At 37.1% G+C, this 18253-nt stretch overlaps 1 protein-coding gene across 1 annotated transcript in view; it reads right to left on the bottom strand.

The window, feature by feature from the left end:
* Positions 1–16762, bottom strand: part of LOC115228923 (translocation protein SEC63 homolog) — a 37457-nt gene extending 20695 nt beyond the window's left edge. Inside the window, exons 1-7 of the mRNA XM_029799376.2 lie at positions 16591–16762; positions 9483–9588; positions 7427–7541; positions 3881–3996; positions 3139–3200; positions 2734–2792; positions 1159–1209 (exon numbers count right to left, since the gene is read on the bottom strand). Coding sequence (XP_029655236.1) covers positions 1159–1209; positions 2734–2792; positions 3139–3200; positions 3881–3996; positions 7427–7541; positions 9483–9588; positions 16591–16714 — 633 coding nt within the window. The 5' untranslated portion in view covers positions 16715–16762. The remainder of the gene's footprint in view (positions 1–1158; positions 1210–2733; positions 2793–3138; positions 3201–3880; positions 3997–7426; positions 7542–9482; positions 9589–16590) is intronic.
* Positions 16763–18253: the final 1491 nt, after the last annotated feature.

Consider the following 18253-nt stretch of genomic DNA (forward strand, 5'->3'; position numbering starts at 1 on the left):
TATTTCTGGCTAATATATGTAAATTTATATTGCAGGCTCCTCAATATATCATGAGTTTCTGCAGCCGATAGGTATTTATATATTTCTTTTTTTTTTTTGCTTGTTCCCAAGCCCAAAGTTCTTTCCATGTGATTTTGCAACTGACCACATATTCCTCCCATCTTGACTACATTGCACCAAACGTGCGTTTCATCTTTCTTTTTCCTCTTTGAGACCATTCCATCCCAAGTCATTATAAACGGTATTATTTTAACCTAAAAGGCGGCGAGCTGGCAGAAACGTTAGCACACCGGGCGAAATGCTTAGCAGTATTTCATCTGCCGCTACGTTCTGAGTTCAAATTCCGCCGAGGTCGACTTTGCCTTTCATCCTTTCAGGGTCGATTAAATAAGTACCAGTTGCGTACTGGGGTCGAATTAATCGACTTAATCCGTTTGTCTGTCCTTGTTTGTCCCCTCTTTGTTTAGCCTCTTGTGGGTAGTAAAGAAAAAGGTATTATTTTAACCTTATATCCATTCATCTGTTTAATTTCTTTAGCAAGTCTATTATACTTTTGTATTTTTGTCATTTTGACTTCATTCAGTTTTTTTTCTTCTTTTTTGTCGTTGTTATTCCAATTTCGGTTATTATGGTTTCTTTTCTTTTGTGGTCAAATATTGTAATATCGGGATTATTGCTTTCTATATGGTTTGGTGTTATTACTGGACTATCTACTAAAACCTTAACCTTTTCACTTGTTATCTTTTCTATTTGCACATTTCTGAGTTTCTGGCTTTTTTGATGTTATATTGCTGTAGTAGGTTCGCAAAGATTGTCTTGGTTATCTCATCGTGTCTCTCTCTATATTTCGTATGTGCTATTTTCCCACATTGTATTGCCATATGTTCAATATTTCCTTTGTTTTTCACAATATCTGCACACCTTTTTTCTTTCATGGTAGTTGTTTGTCTTGGGCCAGATATGACCAGTTTAAACACTTAAAGGGTTAAAGTTATTTCACTTCAGTTTTGTCACTTATATCTTTGGAAATGGATTGGGTATCAAAATTCTCTTTACCCTTCTCTAAAAGATCTTTCATGAAATATCAACCTGGAAAAAAAAACAGGTCTTTCTGAGACACTAAGATAGAATTAAATCAGTAAGAAATATAAAACTTACCACAATGAATGGTAATAGTATCATGAACACCAGACCATAAACAGCAAGCACCTATTAAAAGTATAAACAGAAGTTTATTTTTTATAAATCATTAGAAGTTTATCGGTATTCATAATATCACATTAATCAACAAAATATCTAGTTTTATGTCTTTCATTCCAGCATGAGATGCATTATTCAGCAATTTGTATTTTTAACAATTTCTGTTACTCTTTACTCTTTTACTTGTTTCAGTCATTTGACTGCGGCCATGCTGGAGCACCGCCTTTAGTCGAGCAAATCGACCCCGGAACTTATTCTTTTGTAAGCCTAGTACTTATTCCATCGGTCTCTTTCGCCGAACCGCTAAGTGATGGGGACGGAAACACACCAGCATCGGTTGTCAAGCGATGTTGGGGGGACAAACACACACACATACACATATATATATATACATATATACGACAGGCTTCTTTCAGTTTCCGTCTACCAAATCCACTCACAAGGCATTGGTCAGCCCGGGGCTATAGCAGAAGACACTTGCCCAAGATGCCACGCAGTGGGACTGAACCTGGAACCATGTGGTTGGTTAGCAAGCTACTTACCACACAGCCACTCCTGCGCCTAGTTAGTCATTAAGTTTGTCATTAAGTCTTAATTGGAAGAAGCAATTAAGAGATATTCACCTAAAGGCACAGGTATGGCTCTGTGGTTAAGTTTACATCTTTACCACATCGTCTCAGGTTCAATCACATTGTGCAGCACCTTGGCAAGTGTCTTCTACTGTGGGCCTGAGACAACTAAAGCCCTGTGATTGGATTCAGGACACAGACACTAAAAGACGATTACTGTATATATAATGCAGGTGTTTAACCTTGTGTTAACACCATGTGATGGTTGTAAATGAGCACCATTATCATACAAATAATGTTGTTTGTTTCCAGTCATCCACGGAAAAAAATGTCTAGCCATGGGGAAATATTACCTTACTCAGAAACAGGTGAGGGTTAGCAACAGGAAGAGCATCTAGTTGTAAAAAATCCACCTCAACAAATTCTATCTGACCCATGCAAGCATGGAAAAGTGAATGCTAAATGATGATGAAATCGTCTGTTTAATGTTAGAACTCAGGCAGACCAATTATACTAATTTGCAAATCTGTGCTGATGTAAACAAAGAACGTGACCGCATGTGTACCGCTGGCGATTTTTTTCCCTCCGTCTTCCCTTCTCTGGATCTTTCCTTTTCCTATGTTCCTGACGAAGAGCTCCGCTCGAAACATTAAACCCTCCTTCCGTTCCTTCCTGAGCGTCCAATAATACTATATTTGTTCCACGTCCTCGCGTTGTTGCGTTTTCTTTTTGTGTTTTCATGTTTGGATTAACTATATATATATATATATATATATATATATTTGGAGAGAAGATTTTTTCTCAAAGAGTTAAGACTGAGAAAAGAACCTTTTTTAGAAAGTCGAAAGACACTAACAATTGGAACTCAGAAAATAAATGGTTGTAACAAAACCTAATGACCTTTGCCCAACACTCAATTTTGCCATCCCCCAATACCACCATCCATACAAAATACTATACTTACCCACACAGAATTTTCTCTTTCAACAATCCATTTTGGTAAAGCAATACCAAATCGAGTAACTAGTAAAAAAACATAGAAATTTGGATTTAATTTTTTCAGTAATTATAGTTATTCTAGAAATCTTCAAAAGGCAGTCAAAACGGAAAAGTATTCTATTTATTACTCTTCAATTTAACAATTAAAACAAAAATACTCAATTTTAGAGATGATTACTTCAAATAATTAACACTTAATCTCATACACATATTTCAGTTACAAAAACCAGATATAAAGTAGGTTATGCTAAATTAGTATTTATATAAGAACATCTTGATTTAACACCATAAATTTCACAGTAAGTTTGGTTTACAATACAATAATATAACTCCACAAATATTGATAAACTAAATTTTTTATACTATATACCTCCAGGACCATCAGGATTGCCATATTCTTCCCAGTTCTTACGTGATTCTTCATCTGTTAATCTAAAAGACAAAATTTTTTAATTAATTTACACAATAGGCGCAGGAGTGGCTGTGTGGTAAGTAGCTTGTTTACCAACCACATGGTTCTGGGTTCAGTCCCACTGCGTGGCACCTTTGGCAAGTGTCTTCTACTATAGCCTCGGGCTGACCAAAGCCTTGTGAGTGGATTTGGTAGACGGAAACTGAAAGAAGCCCGTCGTATATATGTATATATATATGCGTGTGTGTATATGTTTGTATGTCTGTATTTGTACCCCCAACATCGCTTGACAACTGATGCTGCTGTGTGTTTGTTCCCGTCACTTAGCGGTTCGGCAAAAGAGACCGATAGAATAAGTACTGGGCTTACAAAGAATAAGTCCCGGGGCCGAGTTGCTCGATTAAAGGCGGTGCTCCAGCATGGCCGCAGTCAAATGACTGAAACAAGTAAAAGAGTAAAAGAGTAAAGAGTAATGAAAGAAGTATATTGATATTTTCTTTCACCTTGCATTTAAGAATTTTAAACCATGTTCTCAAAAAAATCAAAAAAAAATCAGTTATCTTAAAAGTTTTCATCCAAAATACAATTATTTTTTTAATGTGTTTAAAAGCAAATCTTGAATTGAAAAGAATTTTCTGATTATACTATTTATGGTCTATTTTCACATACTCTTTACATTCTATTATTAAGTTATACTTACGCAGCATATGCCTTTGCTATCCGCATAAACTTTTTTGAATCTCCAGACTCTCTGTCAGGATGGTATATTAAACTGAGTTTCCTAAAGGCCTTTTTGATGTCTGCTGTGCTTGCCGACTTTAAGTAAAAAAAAAAAGGAAAAAGAAATTTATTCCAATGCCATTAAATAATTATCAAAAATATATAATCCAAATATCAAGTGAAGACTAATAAAAAAAATGCAATTATTTTTTCCCTTCTTTAATGATTTGGTTGGAAGGAAGAAGCCATGCCCAGGGACCCTTGCAAATCATTTAAGACTAGTGACAACTTGAAAGAAAACATGGACAGAGAAGAAATTCCTGAGAGTTGAAGTTCAGTGGAGAAAGAGTTGGCAAAAGTGATTACTGTGGTACCTAGAAGACGGAGATAATATAATTGACAAGGGAAGTAGAGATGAGTGAATATGAACCTGGACAGAAATGACACAAAAGTAGTTAGCTCCATGAGGTAGAATTCACTAGTAGTTTAGAAAAGACAGAGAGAGGATACAGAATGCTTGTAGGTGAAAGATAATAGCACGTCTATGCTAATCAATCAGGCAGCCAATTATTGGATGTTAGCTAGAATGTTCACAATTCTATCATCAACATCAACTCGGATGTGAGAGCAGTATTCTACTATAGGTCTCACCCGAACATTGTAGAGAATTAATAGCTGTTGGGAGTATTTTACAGCATAAAGAGCAACTTTCTTTATGTTGTGAGTGTGAGTCACTAGGAGAGATAATCAGTATGTTTGTTTGTTCCTTCTCGAGCCATGCCTGGCTCATAAGGGCCGGTTTCCCGGTTTCCTTGGCATATAGGTTCCCCACCTGGACAGGAAGCTGGTCCGTCGCAGGTGAGCTGCTAGATGCAGGAGGAAAGAGTGAGAGAAAGTTGTGGTGAAAGAGTCAGCAGAAGTTTGCCATTACCTTCTGCAGGAGCCACGTGGAGCTTACGTGTTTCACTCATAAACACACACATCGCCCAGGCTGAGATTCGAACCCGCGATCCCTCGACCACGAGTCTGCTGCTCTAGACCATGTGCCTCCACACAGATAATCAGTGATAGTGAGGTCTAGTATTTGTAGCATATTTTAAGTTGTATGTTATCCAGTGGTCAGTTACAAACTTGTTTCTTTCATAAATGCTGTGATTGCATCTTTGTCCAGTTAAAAGACAATATTGACAAACATTCATTGAGAAAATGTTTTTGAAGTCTTCTTAGAGTCATTGCAGGTTCCACATGAGAATGAGCATCGTTAGAGTAATGACAAGTAGGTCTTTCATACACAGAACTAGCACTATGACCCAGCAGCGCCGGCTCATAGTGCTAGTGCATGCACACATACACGCGAGTACTGTCCAAATCTCCGACCAATCACATACAGCTAGCTGGCATTTAATTGGCGTATCAAGTTTCGGGCATTTTGATTGGGTTTTGGATAGAAAATTCACAAAAAAGTCATTTCTATTGATTTTTTAATGGCTTTGCGGGGTGACTGGGGAAATGTAAAGATGTGCACGACCATCCTTGGACGGTTTTGAATGACCATAGAAAGTGCGAGCCCTCTAACTGAAAAATTGTGGATTTGTATAAAGGACACACACACAAACATTTTGCTGTTTATATAGAGAGAGATGAAGACTTTCACGGACATAACTAAAGTTTAGGCCACATCAGAATCAGAGAGAGCCCAATGCACATATATTGTAATGATGTAATCTAGGCAAATATTTTCCATACTTGCTAATCTTTGGAACAGCAATAAAATATCCTCCTTAAGTTTCCTTACTTATTTTACAAAAAGAAGAACACTCAGGTAATGCACAATGCAATTAACAATGCCCAGTGAGCTTGGTCGAGTAATCAATAGAATTTGAAGCACCCATCTCAATTTTATTTGTTAGAGTAGTACCAAATCATCATTTTCAAGACAATCAAAGGGGTGTCTAAATCATTAACTCCCAAACTAATAAAAATTCATTAAAATGATATGATTAGTTGACAAAGAAACCAAGAAAGAAATTTATTTAACAGACTCAAACTAGCAACTGGTTAATAGCAGCTTTCAATGGCTCAAAACTTGGGTAATAACTATATTTATAGGTAAGTGTGGGCAAACATAATGAAGAGTCAAAAATTATTCTTGATTAACTGAAAGATGAGGGGCAAAAAAAACTAATAATTATTTTTTTTTATTATTATTAAAAAAGAAGGGAGATAACTCCAAATGTAACTTAAAGAGTGAGTCTGTTTTGTTTTGGTTTTTTGGCAGTTTCAGTGACAAACCAGAATATTTTAGTTTTACCAGCTCTAAGAATGATAGAGAGAGTATAATTTTTGTGTGAAAGTTGTTTATTGATGAAGCAATTTAAAATAATGACGCTGGAAAATTTCCTAGGGATGCCTTCTGCATGAAGGATGTATAGCTAATTTATTTAGATTGATATTCTATACAGCTGCTAACTTAAAATTTTGTTTTAGCTACAGAAGTGCATTTTACAGTTAAATGTATTAACAGATAATAGAAGACGGGTCAGACCTGCATGCTAAAAATGTATTAGTGGTTAATTTAAAAGGCTGTTTGGCACATTTAACACGAGAAAAAATTTTACAATATATTGCAATATTATTCACATAACTAATTAAAATGCTAGTTAAAATTGGTATTTAGAGGACCGATTGCAGAAGCCACCCAATTGTTTGTTAAGCATCAAACAAATTACTTTTGAGACACTAGTAATTATAACAGTGTATAATTGCAAAAGCTACAAAGTGTACAAACATGCATGTGAAACAGAAAAAAAAAACAGCTGTAAATATACTAAATGTAATGAGTAGTTCTGGGTTGAAGACATAGAAAATTTGAAGTTGCATATAGGTGCATGCATGGCTGCGTGGTTGAGTAGTTTGCTTCCCAGATTAAGTCGTAGTGCAAGGTACCTTGGGCAAGTGTCTTTTACTATCTCACCTGGCTTACTAAAGCCTTGTGAGTGTATTTGGCAAACAGAATCTGAAAGAAGCTCATTATGTACGTGTCTCCTTGTCTTGACATCACTTGATAGTTGTAAATGAGCAACACCAATATACAAGTAGTGACCTTCATTTCCAGTCAGCTATAAAACCATGTCTTGCCATGGAGATACAATACCTTATTTGCAAATAGGTAAAGGTTAGTGACAGGAAGCACCATCCGATCGTGGCCGTTTGCCAGCCTCGTCTGGCACCTGTGCCGGTGGCATGTAAAAAGCACCCACTACACTCACGGAGTGGTTGGCGTTAGGAAGGGCATCCAGCCGTAGAAACATTGCCAGATCAGACTGGAGCCTGGTGCAGCCTTCTGGCTTCCCAGACCCCAGTTGAACCATCCAACCCATGCTAGCATGGAAAGCGGACGCTAAACGAAGATGATGATGATGATGAAAGGCATCCGGTAGAATAAAATTTATGTCAACAAATTCCATCCAACCCATGTAAGCAGGGAAAACTAGATATTAAAACAATAATGAGGCAGTAAACTCACCCTGTCAACACTCAACTCAGTGAAAGGATCATACTCAACATAATCCATCTGGCTCATTGAAACTTTGTAAAGTAACAAGAAGAAAATAATCCATCCCATAGCAAGTCCAATGTTACTGAAAAACAAGAGAAAAAATATTTCTTTTAATATGTCATTAAGTAAGATAAAGACCAAAATATTAGAAAATAGCAGAAAGATGACAAATGATGCGACATCGACTGAATAGTGAAACTGGGGTAAGAATCATGAATTCCTTAACCCTTTTGTATTCAGATTATTTTATCAAATGTAACGTTTTTTTTCATTGACATTGTTTATAATCAATCATGCTTTATTTTATAACTATAAAGTTTTCATGATGAGATTATATATTTCTGGAATGGCATTGAAGGGTAAGTGTGATAGGTTGGATCTGACTAGTTAGAACATAAAGCAGGTAGAATATTTGGGCCTGTTTAAATACTAAAGGGTTAAAGACAGCAGAGATAAAGGAACTATTGCTGGCTACGTATGTCTGCCAAAACATTACATATAAGAGATGATTTAATAATACATTTTGACATCTCATTAAGTTACAACTGGACTGGGTTACTTGAATGTACATAGGTCTAGACTTAGCTTTTAAATTAATGGTAGTAAATAACATAGACAAAGCTGTAGAAACATTGCCAGATAAGACTGGAGCCTGGTGCAGCCTTCTGGCTTCCCAGATCCCCGGTCGAACCGTCCAACCCATGCTAGCATGGAGAACGGACGTTAAACAATGATGATGATGATGAAAGTAACAGAGTGATGAGGGGAAATTAGATAGAATGTGTAATGGGTAGAATTGCATATCCCCTATTGGCCAGCCTAAGAGGGGCAGGTGAGATCAGGTCCTGGCAGAGAGCACTCAAAGCCTTACATCCTAAGGAGAGGCCAACTACAAGTCAATTGAAGGAGTTGTCATCATCATTGTTTAACGTCCGCTTTCCATGCTAGCATGGGTTGGACAATTTTGATTGAGGGCTGGTGAACCAGATGGCTGCACCAGGCTCCAATCTTGATCTGGCAGAGTTTCTACAGCTGGATGCCCTTCCTGACGCCAACCACTCCGAGAGTGTAGTGGGTGCTTTTTACGTACCACCAGCATGGGCGCCAGTCAGGCAATACTGGCAACGACTTACACTCTGTCGAGTATGCACTCTATCTTAGAATTCAGTTCAGAGTGTATCGTAAAAAGCACCATCCGTTCGTGTCCGTTGCCAGCCTCGTCTGGCCCCCGTGCTGGTGGCACGTAAAAGCACCATCCGTCCGTGGCCGTTTGCCAGCCTCGCCTGGCCCCCGTGCTGGTGGCACGTAAAAGCACCATCCGTCCGTGGCCGTTTGCCAGCTCCGTCTGGCACCTGTGCGGGTGGCACGTAAAAAGCACCCACTACACTCACAGAGTGGTTGGCGTTAGGAAGGGCATCCAGCTGTAGAAACACTGCCAGATCAGACTGGGCCTGATGCAGCCTTCTGGCTTCACAGACCCCAGTTGAACCGTCCAACCCATGCTAGCATGGAAAGCGGACGCTAAATGATGATGATGATGTTGTCTGCTTTCTCTCTTACTCCTACAATGACCTACTCTTTAGTACAGGCTGATTTCATGCCACTTCTTAGACACTCCTGATTCATTCATCTCTGTCCCTCTTAGCATTCAGCCTGTGCCTGCCATTACACATTTACTCCAGGCTCCATACAAACCACTACACACAACTCTCCTTCTCCAGACGTCATCACTCTCAAACTTCCTCGCTGCTCCTGTTGTCCCTGCAGTTGTTATTTGTAACTAGCCAAGAGTAACCCTAACTGCATCGATATCACCCAGTCTTGAAGGGTCTGTGAAGGCTATGGACACAGTCACTTCCTACAGACTAATGAAACTTAAAGAAAAAGAAATTAGGTATTTTTGCATTTCTACATGATCTCAAACAATTTATACAAGTGTCTAAATTTTTAGACTTATCCAACTTAAACTGCACAGAATAAGATAAAAAAAAGCAAAAAAAACAAAAATAAAGTAGTAACTTACATCCCCTTCTGTTTGGCTTTTGTCCATGGTTCATTGACTTTTAATTGTCTTTGTTTTTCTCTGCATGGAGGGCATATACACTTTTTCTCGGTATCACTAGCACTATCTACAATCGGAAAGAAATACTAAATCAAATAAAGTATGTGCATTGCTGTTCCATTCTGCCACAATTTCAAAAGACATACAGGACACATTGGTAATTCAAAAATTAATAAATAAGATAAAAAAAATGTTCTCTTTCCATAGATGCAAACAAGGCTGTGTTGTTAAGAAGTTCACTTTGCAACCATGTTTGATCCCACTGCATTGCACCCACAACAGATGTCTTCAATTACAGCTTCAGGTTCATCATCATCATCATTGTCATTTAACGTCTGCTTTCCATGCTGGCATGGGCTGGAATGTTTGACTGAGAACTGGTAAGCCACACCAGATTCCAATCTGATTTGGCATGGTTTCTATGGCTGAATGCCCTTCCTAATGCCAACCACTCCAAGAGTGTAGTGGGTGCTTTTTACATGCCACTGGCATGGCTGACAGTTACATAACATCAGCATCAGCCATGACTATGATCTCATTTGCCTTGACAAGTCTTCTCAAATGTGGTATATGGCCAAAGGTTTTGGTCACTTGTCATTGCCTCTGTGGGGCCTAATGTTCAAAGGGTGCTTTTTACATTCAACTGGCACAGGTCCCAGTTACACAACACTGGCATCAGCTTGATGGGTCTTCTCAAGCACAGCATATCACCAAAGGTCTCAGTCACTTGTCATTGCCTCCACGAGGCCCAACGTTCAAAAATCATGCTTCACCACCTCATCCCATGTCTTTCTGGGTCTACTTCTTCCACAGGTTCCTGCCACCGTTAGAGATCATCACTTCTTCACACAGCTGTCCTCAGCCAGAATTTAGAAGACAGAAACTGAGCAGAATTTTGTCATGTGCATGTAGGCATGCATGCAAACCAATGTTGATGCCATTTTATGTCCAGTAACTTAGCAGTTCAACAAATAGATTTATATATATAGCAGATTGAAGTATACTGATATGACCAAGTAAAAATATTTGAAGTGGATACTCAAGTCTATAGGAACAGGCATGGCTGTGTGGTATGAAGATGGCTTCCCAACCATATGCCTCCAGGTTCAGTCCCACTGTATGGTATCTTGAGTGTCTTCTACTATAGCCCCAATTCAACCAATGCTTGGAAGTGGATTTGGTAAGTGGAAACTGAAAGAAACCCAGCATGTGTGTATGTGTGTGCCACAGCACCACTTGACAACCAGTGTCAGTTTGTTTACATCCCCTTAACTTAGTAGTTTAGGATAAGAGAAAAACGGAATAAGTAGGCTTTAAAAATAAACACTAGGGGTTGATTCTTTAATTAAAACCCCTTCAAAGCAGTGCCCCAGTATGGCCAGTTCAATGACTGAAACAAGTAAAACATAAAAGATCCAATGACTGAGGTCAGTAAAAGAATATGCATTATTCATCATTATCATTTTGCTATACACTTTTCCATATTTGCATGGACCAAATATAAATTCTTGAAGCAGATCACCAATTGTCAAGTGCTTTCCCTGTCACCAAGAAAGATATTTCCCCTCAAATATGAGCAACATAGTGGTTTGGACATGATTTTATGGAATTTTCACCAAACACCATTTCCATCAGAGTGACATTCGTTGATAAGCACATGATATCAAGACAAGGAGAAGCAGACATATACAATTGGCTGCTGTCAGCTCCTGTCAACCAAATCTACTCACAAAGTTGGCTTTGGATGGCTCAGACCTCTAGTAGAGGACAAAGTGTTGGGCAGTGGAAATGAACCTGAAACCACATGGCTGCAAAGTGAATTTCTTAACCACAACCATATCTATGCTTATCCACACCCGCACCAATGATTTCAGCTGTTACTCACTAGGATAGTGAGTAAAATCAGAAATAAATTGTCTTATGTACTACTGTATGTGAATGTTTCCATACTGCATTTTTTATATATGTTTCTTTATTACCCACAAGGGGCTAAACATAGAGGGGACAAACAAGGACAGACAAAGGGATTAAGTCGATTACATCGACCCCGAAAGGATGAAAGGCAAAGTCGACCTCGGCGGAATTTGAACTCAGAACGTAACAGCAGATGAAATATGGCTACGCATTTCGCCCGGCGTGCTAACGATTCTGCCAGCTCGCCGCCTATTTTTTATATAACCTGCAGCCTGTTCAGCACATGACAAGTTAAATAGAGATATGCCATATGCTTAGCATTCAAATAAATTGCTAAAAAGTTAAGATTTTCAGTTAATTGCATCAAATGGGGAAATGGTAGCAATGGTATACAAAAATAGTAATGGCTCTTTTACACTGGGTCACAATTACAACTTTTTTAGCGAAAGAAAAGTTCTTTAAGCCCATTTAACCTTCTTACTATACGAAAATAGTAAACATTGATTAAAATACTCCATATTTTATTATTTTTGAAACAATAAATACATCTTGATACCATCTATACACATTCCAAACAATTTCTGTCGCATCATTAAAACATTTGGCTTATTCATTTAATATAATAGTAAAGCTTGTTTCATAGGCACAGGATTTAGAGGGAAATATATTGAAAAGTTAAATGAGTGTTCTTGTACATGTATCAACGTTCATCCAGGATGAGCTGAATAAGCTGGACCCAGTAAATTTAAAGTATCACATACAGAGGCCAACCACACTTGGTATCATGGGCACCTAACATTGAGATCATCTGTTAGTCATGATTCCAAGGGTGGACAACATATATATATGCAAGGACCAAATATAGATTCTTGATAAATCTTGACCATAATAATCCATATTTTCAGTTGCTCACCTCACTACTTACACTGTCCTGCAAGTTTGCCTGTTGACAAAAGGCATGACTGAACTAATGAAGGCACCTTTTGGACAAAAATTGTTGAAGGGAATCAATCTGACAATAATGAGGAATTTGGAGCTGGACACAAAATCAGTAAAAGAGTAAACACAATGGATTCAGAAGGCAAAAGTAGTCATATATTCCTAGCCTGCATAAGTAACCACATGATTGAATGGTGATTAAGCACTTGATACTTGGGAAAATTTGTAGCTACATGGATCTCTAGCCAAGCTTAAAACCAGCTTTGATGATAACAATGCAGTACACTCCCAGTGAATGCTGGCAACTACTGTATATGTGTTGTTCCTTCTCGAGCCATGCCTGGCTCATAAGGGCCGGTTTCCCAGTTTCCTTGGCATATAGGTTCCCCACCTGGACGGGATGCCAGTCCGTCGCAGGTGAGCTGCAAGATGCAAGAGGAAAGAGTGAGAGAAAGTTGTGGCGAAAGAGTCAGCATAAGTTCTGCCATTACCTTCTGCTAGAGCCGCGTGGAGCTTAGGTGTTTTCGCTCATAAACATACACAGCACCTGATCTGAGATTCAAACCCACGATCCCTCGACCGCCTGTCTAACCACTAGGCCATGTGCCAGCATACAATATGACTGTGTACAAGATGACCCTATTTAAAAAGTGAGTATAAGACTACCCCAAGATTTTGTAGAAAATAGGTCAAGCCCTGAAGGCTCAAGGTTCAAAGATAAAGGGATCAAGTGGAAAGACATTGTGGCCTTCCAAGATTCCAACATGGAGTCAACCAGTAACCGAATCAGTATGGTTTTTATAGGAGCTGAGATTGTATATATATCAAATGTTCACCTTCAAGAGGATTCTAGAACAATGTTGAAGATAGCAACAGCAAACCATTTGCAGCAGCCTTTGATTCTTTTAACTGCAGCACACACACACCTGAGATCTCATATGTGCAGTTGAATTACTTGTGAAGCCACTGAATCTAATTAGAGCACACAACAGCTTTTGTATCTTGTCAAATTTCTTCCAACCACTTTCATTTCTTCTAGGAATTAATAATAAAGTTACAAACGTTTAAAGTTATGCAATTCTAGCCAATCGAAAGCTTTCGTTTGGCAGGATATTGTTTGTGCTGATTTCCATTACTATGGAGATCAACACACACACTAACCTTCGACCTGCTAGAAATAGCAGCCAAATCTTCCCTAAACTATAACATAACGTCTAAAAAAACCCAAAATACGAAACGTTGTGATACAGCACAGTCTATTTTCTTGCTTGAAGCAGGCCCAAGAGTTTTCTACTTGTTGGGTGTTATTAAAATTAAATGAATCTCCACTCGAATTTAAATCTCTATTATCATACTCACAACATTCAAAAATTATAAACAAAGCTTAAACACCCTACTTTTTGTTTACAATCTTATCATAGAGATAACAAAAAGAAAGTTTATTTAATATCGATCTGTGAAAACCAGTGAAAGTTTTGAGGGTCATAAGCACGACCAAAAATTACCTCTGTAACAATGTTTCGTCCTTTTCGTTTAGTGGTTAGACTCTATTTACAATTTTCGTAGTTTGTGAGTGGGGCAAAAGATTTACATACGTGAAGATTCACTTTCACTTAAAAGTTATGAATAACAAACACTCAACAAGTAGAAAGAACTTGGGCCTGCCTCAAGCGAGGAAATAAACGGAGCTGTGGCACAATGTTTCGTCCTTTGTGCTTTTTAGACGTCATTGAAGTTTAAGGAAGATTTGGCTGCTATGTCAAAGCAGGTTGAGAATCATGTAAAAGTTTATGTGCAGATCAGCATAAATATGCTGCCAAAAGGAGACTGACAATTGGCTAAAATTGTAACTTTTTAAAATAATCTGAACATTTGAAAAACTTCAATTAGTTGGAAGAAATTTAACAAGCTCTGCATGAGCAAATGTCCGCTGTTAAGATGAAGAATCTGATTCCTTCAAAATTTGTTCTCATGTACAGCAGGGATGTTTTCTGTCTCCACTACTCTTCAACTGTTGACTGAATCACAGAGTGATCCAGTCGGTACAGTTACTAAATCTGGAGGACTGTCCCGGTGTCACTATTGGACACGATTTCACTATTTGACTTAGGCTATGCTGACAACCATGCGATAAGTGGCGACAACTATGTGGACGAAATTATGTGGATGTCTAATCAGCCATACATGTTGGCATGAAAATCAATGCAGTTAAGACAAAGACTTTATTTGCAAACATCTCACTCTGTATTTAAAAAGAAAAGGTCCTTCCCATATTGAACGTCAAAATTCTGGATGAGGTTGATCAATTCACATACTGTGGTGCTATTTTCACTACCATAGACTGCATTCTATCAAGCGAATATTTAACTAAATGTCAAAGCGACCTTACAAGACTAAACATTGGCATAAAAGGTCTCTCAATGAAGATGAACCTTCATAATAACATTTTCACTACAAAAGAATTTGTATACACAAGGTCCAAAATCCAACCATGCTTGATGGTGACAATGCATCTAAGATTGCCAAAAACTGTTTGTCAAAGTCAGTGCCAAGACAATCAGTTAACACACTCTCCACAGAACATCATTACCCCCAAACACAAATACACACACGAAGCCCCAAAATATCTTCTCCCTCTGCTCTTTTGTTCCTCTGAACAACTCTTGCTTTCCAAAAATGCAACATTCCGAAATCTGCCTATCTACATTTTCAAGTCAATAAGATTTCAAGTTAGACATCAACTAGATCAACCTGACCAGTCTGGGTGCGTTTGAACATATCATGCACGAGATTCTTTCTCTCGAGCCTTTTTGTAAAAAGCCCAAGATAAGGATGATTGGAATCCCGTTACTTTAGGTAGGTGTCTTACCTTACATATACACCTTTACAGAAGACTGATGTCAATTTAGTCGGGGTGTATATAAAGCTGTTGAACTTCAACTCTACGCAAAAGTCGTAAAATAAACTTCAACGTCACCAAGATGTAGACAATTCACTTAAGATTTAACAAAACTTTTCACCAAGTAAACTGAAGAAATTAAGATAGTCTCTCCTTTGAGCTTTCATAGAAGTTTGTTTTTATGTAGTTTCCGGATTAAAACAACTAATTAAATTATCATAAACTGTGATTAAATTTACTAATTTTATTTATATTAACGAAACGTATTTTCAAATACACGGTTTAACTTATGAAATTCATCATTTCTTTGTATGGTGAAAATTAAATCGTTAGAAAACGCCGGATTCAATTTTCTTTAATTATCGACATAGATTATTGCGTGTTCTTTTTATTTTTAGAAGAAATCTATGCTGTAATAAAAACGTTAATTAAACATTGGATAATTAAAATGGGACGAAAAATAAGCATAGAACTTATGATCAGTAAACATGGAAATATAGATTCAGTTAATGAAAGATTCCCTAAGTTCACTTTTTCACGTTTTTTTTTTAAATTTTAAATCAAATGTTCTCAAGTTAACAACAACAGATTTAAAAAGCCATAGCTTTCATAAACACAGCTGTTGACATTTTCCAGCGATTGATTAAAATCCTGACGTGTCCTCCGTGGGAAAACTTTCTTATATGGTTCTAGACTGGAAAGACGACTTTTGAGATTCTATTTAAGAAATCGTATAATCAAACGACAGAGATCTTTGTACATAGAAATTATTCCTTCCAGCCCGTTGAGTATTTTATTTGTAATAAACAAGTAATGTAAACAAGTATTTATTTGTAATAGTAATAATATAAAACAAGTAGTTTTAATTCAAATCAGTTGCCAAACGTAAACAAAAATACAGGCATATTGTTCCACTAAGATAATAAATACAAATTTCCAACAAGGTATTAAATTATGGGAAAGGGTAAATGAGTAATTATTATTATTTATAAGTGTAATTCATTCAACATTGTTTGGGTGGAATTAAAAGCATGTCGAGACGGAAATGGAATTAATGCTCAGCAGAAATTACAAAATGCTTTATGTAAAATATTAAGAAAAAAATTTTTTTTTGGAAGATTCGTTGAAATTTTCAATTTAAAATACGACTTATATAAAAGGTTGCAAAATAAAAATAAGACAGGACATATATTCGGTATAAGAAAATATGTGTGACTGAAATGTCTTAACTGACACGTATGTATCGAAAGGGTTGTGTGATTAAAGAGTTTTGTTTGAAGGAAAAAATATAATGAAACGTATATTGAGTAAACTGACCTTTCTTTGAACTACGAGGCCACAGATAACATGTAGCTGGAAAAAGAACTAAAAACCAAAAGGAGAGTAAAAAATAATAAAATGTTCCTCCCTGTTCGTCATACTCAAAATGCATGCCCGCCATCTTTAATGGTGGGGATGGAGGTGGAGGAACTTATAACTCCGCAGTTTCCTCCTCTTCCGGACTATAAAACCCTGCTCGCAATTAAAAGTTGTTGCTTTTTTTTATCTTTATCTTTCTCTTCTCACAAGAAAAAATTTGATTCGATTCATAACAATTAATTTAAGAATAACTGCAGATATCAAATAGCTGCAATATTCGTAATAATATTTCAGTTATTTATTAGTGAATTTTTATTTCGGTACTAAAGTAATACTTGCTTCGTTATTCGAGACTTAAACATAATTATCTTCAACATTTTTAATGCCTAGAGAATTAAAAACTTAATTAGAAGTAAATATGTGGTGACGACAAACGATATTAGTCAATGGCAATTATTGTTTACAGTGTTTGTTAAGTAGGGGAGACTACTTGATACATGTGTCGATATTATTTGCCCTCATCTAAGAAGCATAACTTGCATCGTTCTTTAAAAGGTTGATGAGCTGTGGGGGAGGGGGTCATTAAATTATTACTAACTAATTTTTTAAATCTTTCTTTATTAAATACGTTTACAGTAACTTACCTTTTATTTTTATTTATTTATAATGCAAATAGTGCCCAGACAGTAAATAAAACAACTGGCTATTGTGATATAACAGAATATAACCCCTGCATGTAGGCTTTGATATGAAAGGGAAATATCCAGTAAACTTTAATGGGTTGATGGCAAGATACATCCTACTTCAGGTTATTGAGTATGAGGAGAAATATTTTGAAATTTAACTCCTTTTCGGGAATCTCCCAAAAGCTACATCCCGATTTTTGCTTTCTTCCTCCAAGTAGAAAATGAAGTTTTTGTTGCTTTGTTTTTTTTTTTGCAACACTTATGTATATGTAAGGTTTGGGTCACCAATTCGTAAGGGTAGAAGTTGTTTTTTTTTGTAATCAATGCTTGTTATGGTGCAACGTTGGGATCACCAATTTGTAACAGTTAAAGTAAATTTGTAAACAATAGTATGGAACTTTGGAGTCATCACCAGTTTGTAAGGCTGGTTCTTCGTTGAAGTCGAGGGTCATCACCAATTGTAATAGTTTGTTGTTAGTTGATTGCCATTATGTAAAGATGAAAGAACAGTGATTGAAGTTGTAAAGAAAATATTTATTTTACCATTACATTGTAAAATACCTTGCCTCAATGGGCAGGTGATAAATTCATAAAGCATGCAAAATAAAGATAAATGTCATAGATTTTCCTTGAATAATTTGTGTTTGTGTTCTCATCATTGTGTAGTAGAAACTACAGATAGAAATAGAGTGATGTTGTAAGAGAAAATAAAGTGAGCTAGTGAGAGTGAGAGAGTGTGGGACAAAACAACTGCTTCGTTGGTGAGTTACTATAGTTGTCCTTTTGTGCCCTTTTCTTTTGCGACGGCATTTTGTTCAGCCGGTCAGCCAGATTCCATTCTCACTAACTTGGATTTTCAATAGCTCACTAACTTTTGCTTGGGGGTTCTTGTTTTTATAACTATCCAAAACTAGCCAGAAGGATAGACATATTGC

This window comes from Octopus sinensis, linkage group LG2, assembly GCF_006345805.1.
Source record: "Octopus sinensis linkage group LG2, ASM634580v1, whole genome shotgun sequence".
NCBI lineage: Eukaryota > Metazoa > Mollusca > Cephalopoda > Octopoda > Octopodidae > Octopus > Octopus sinensis.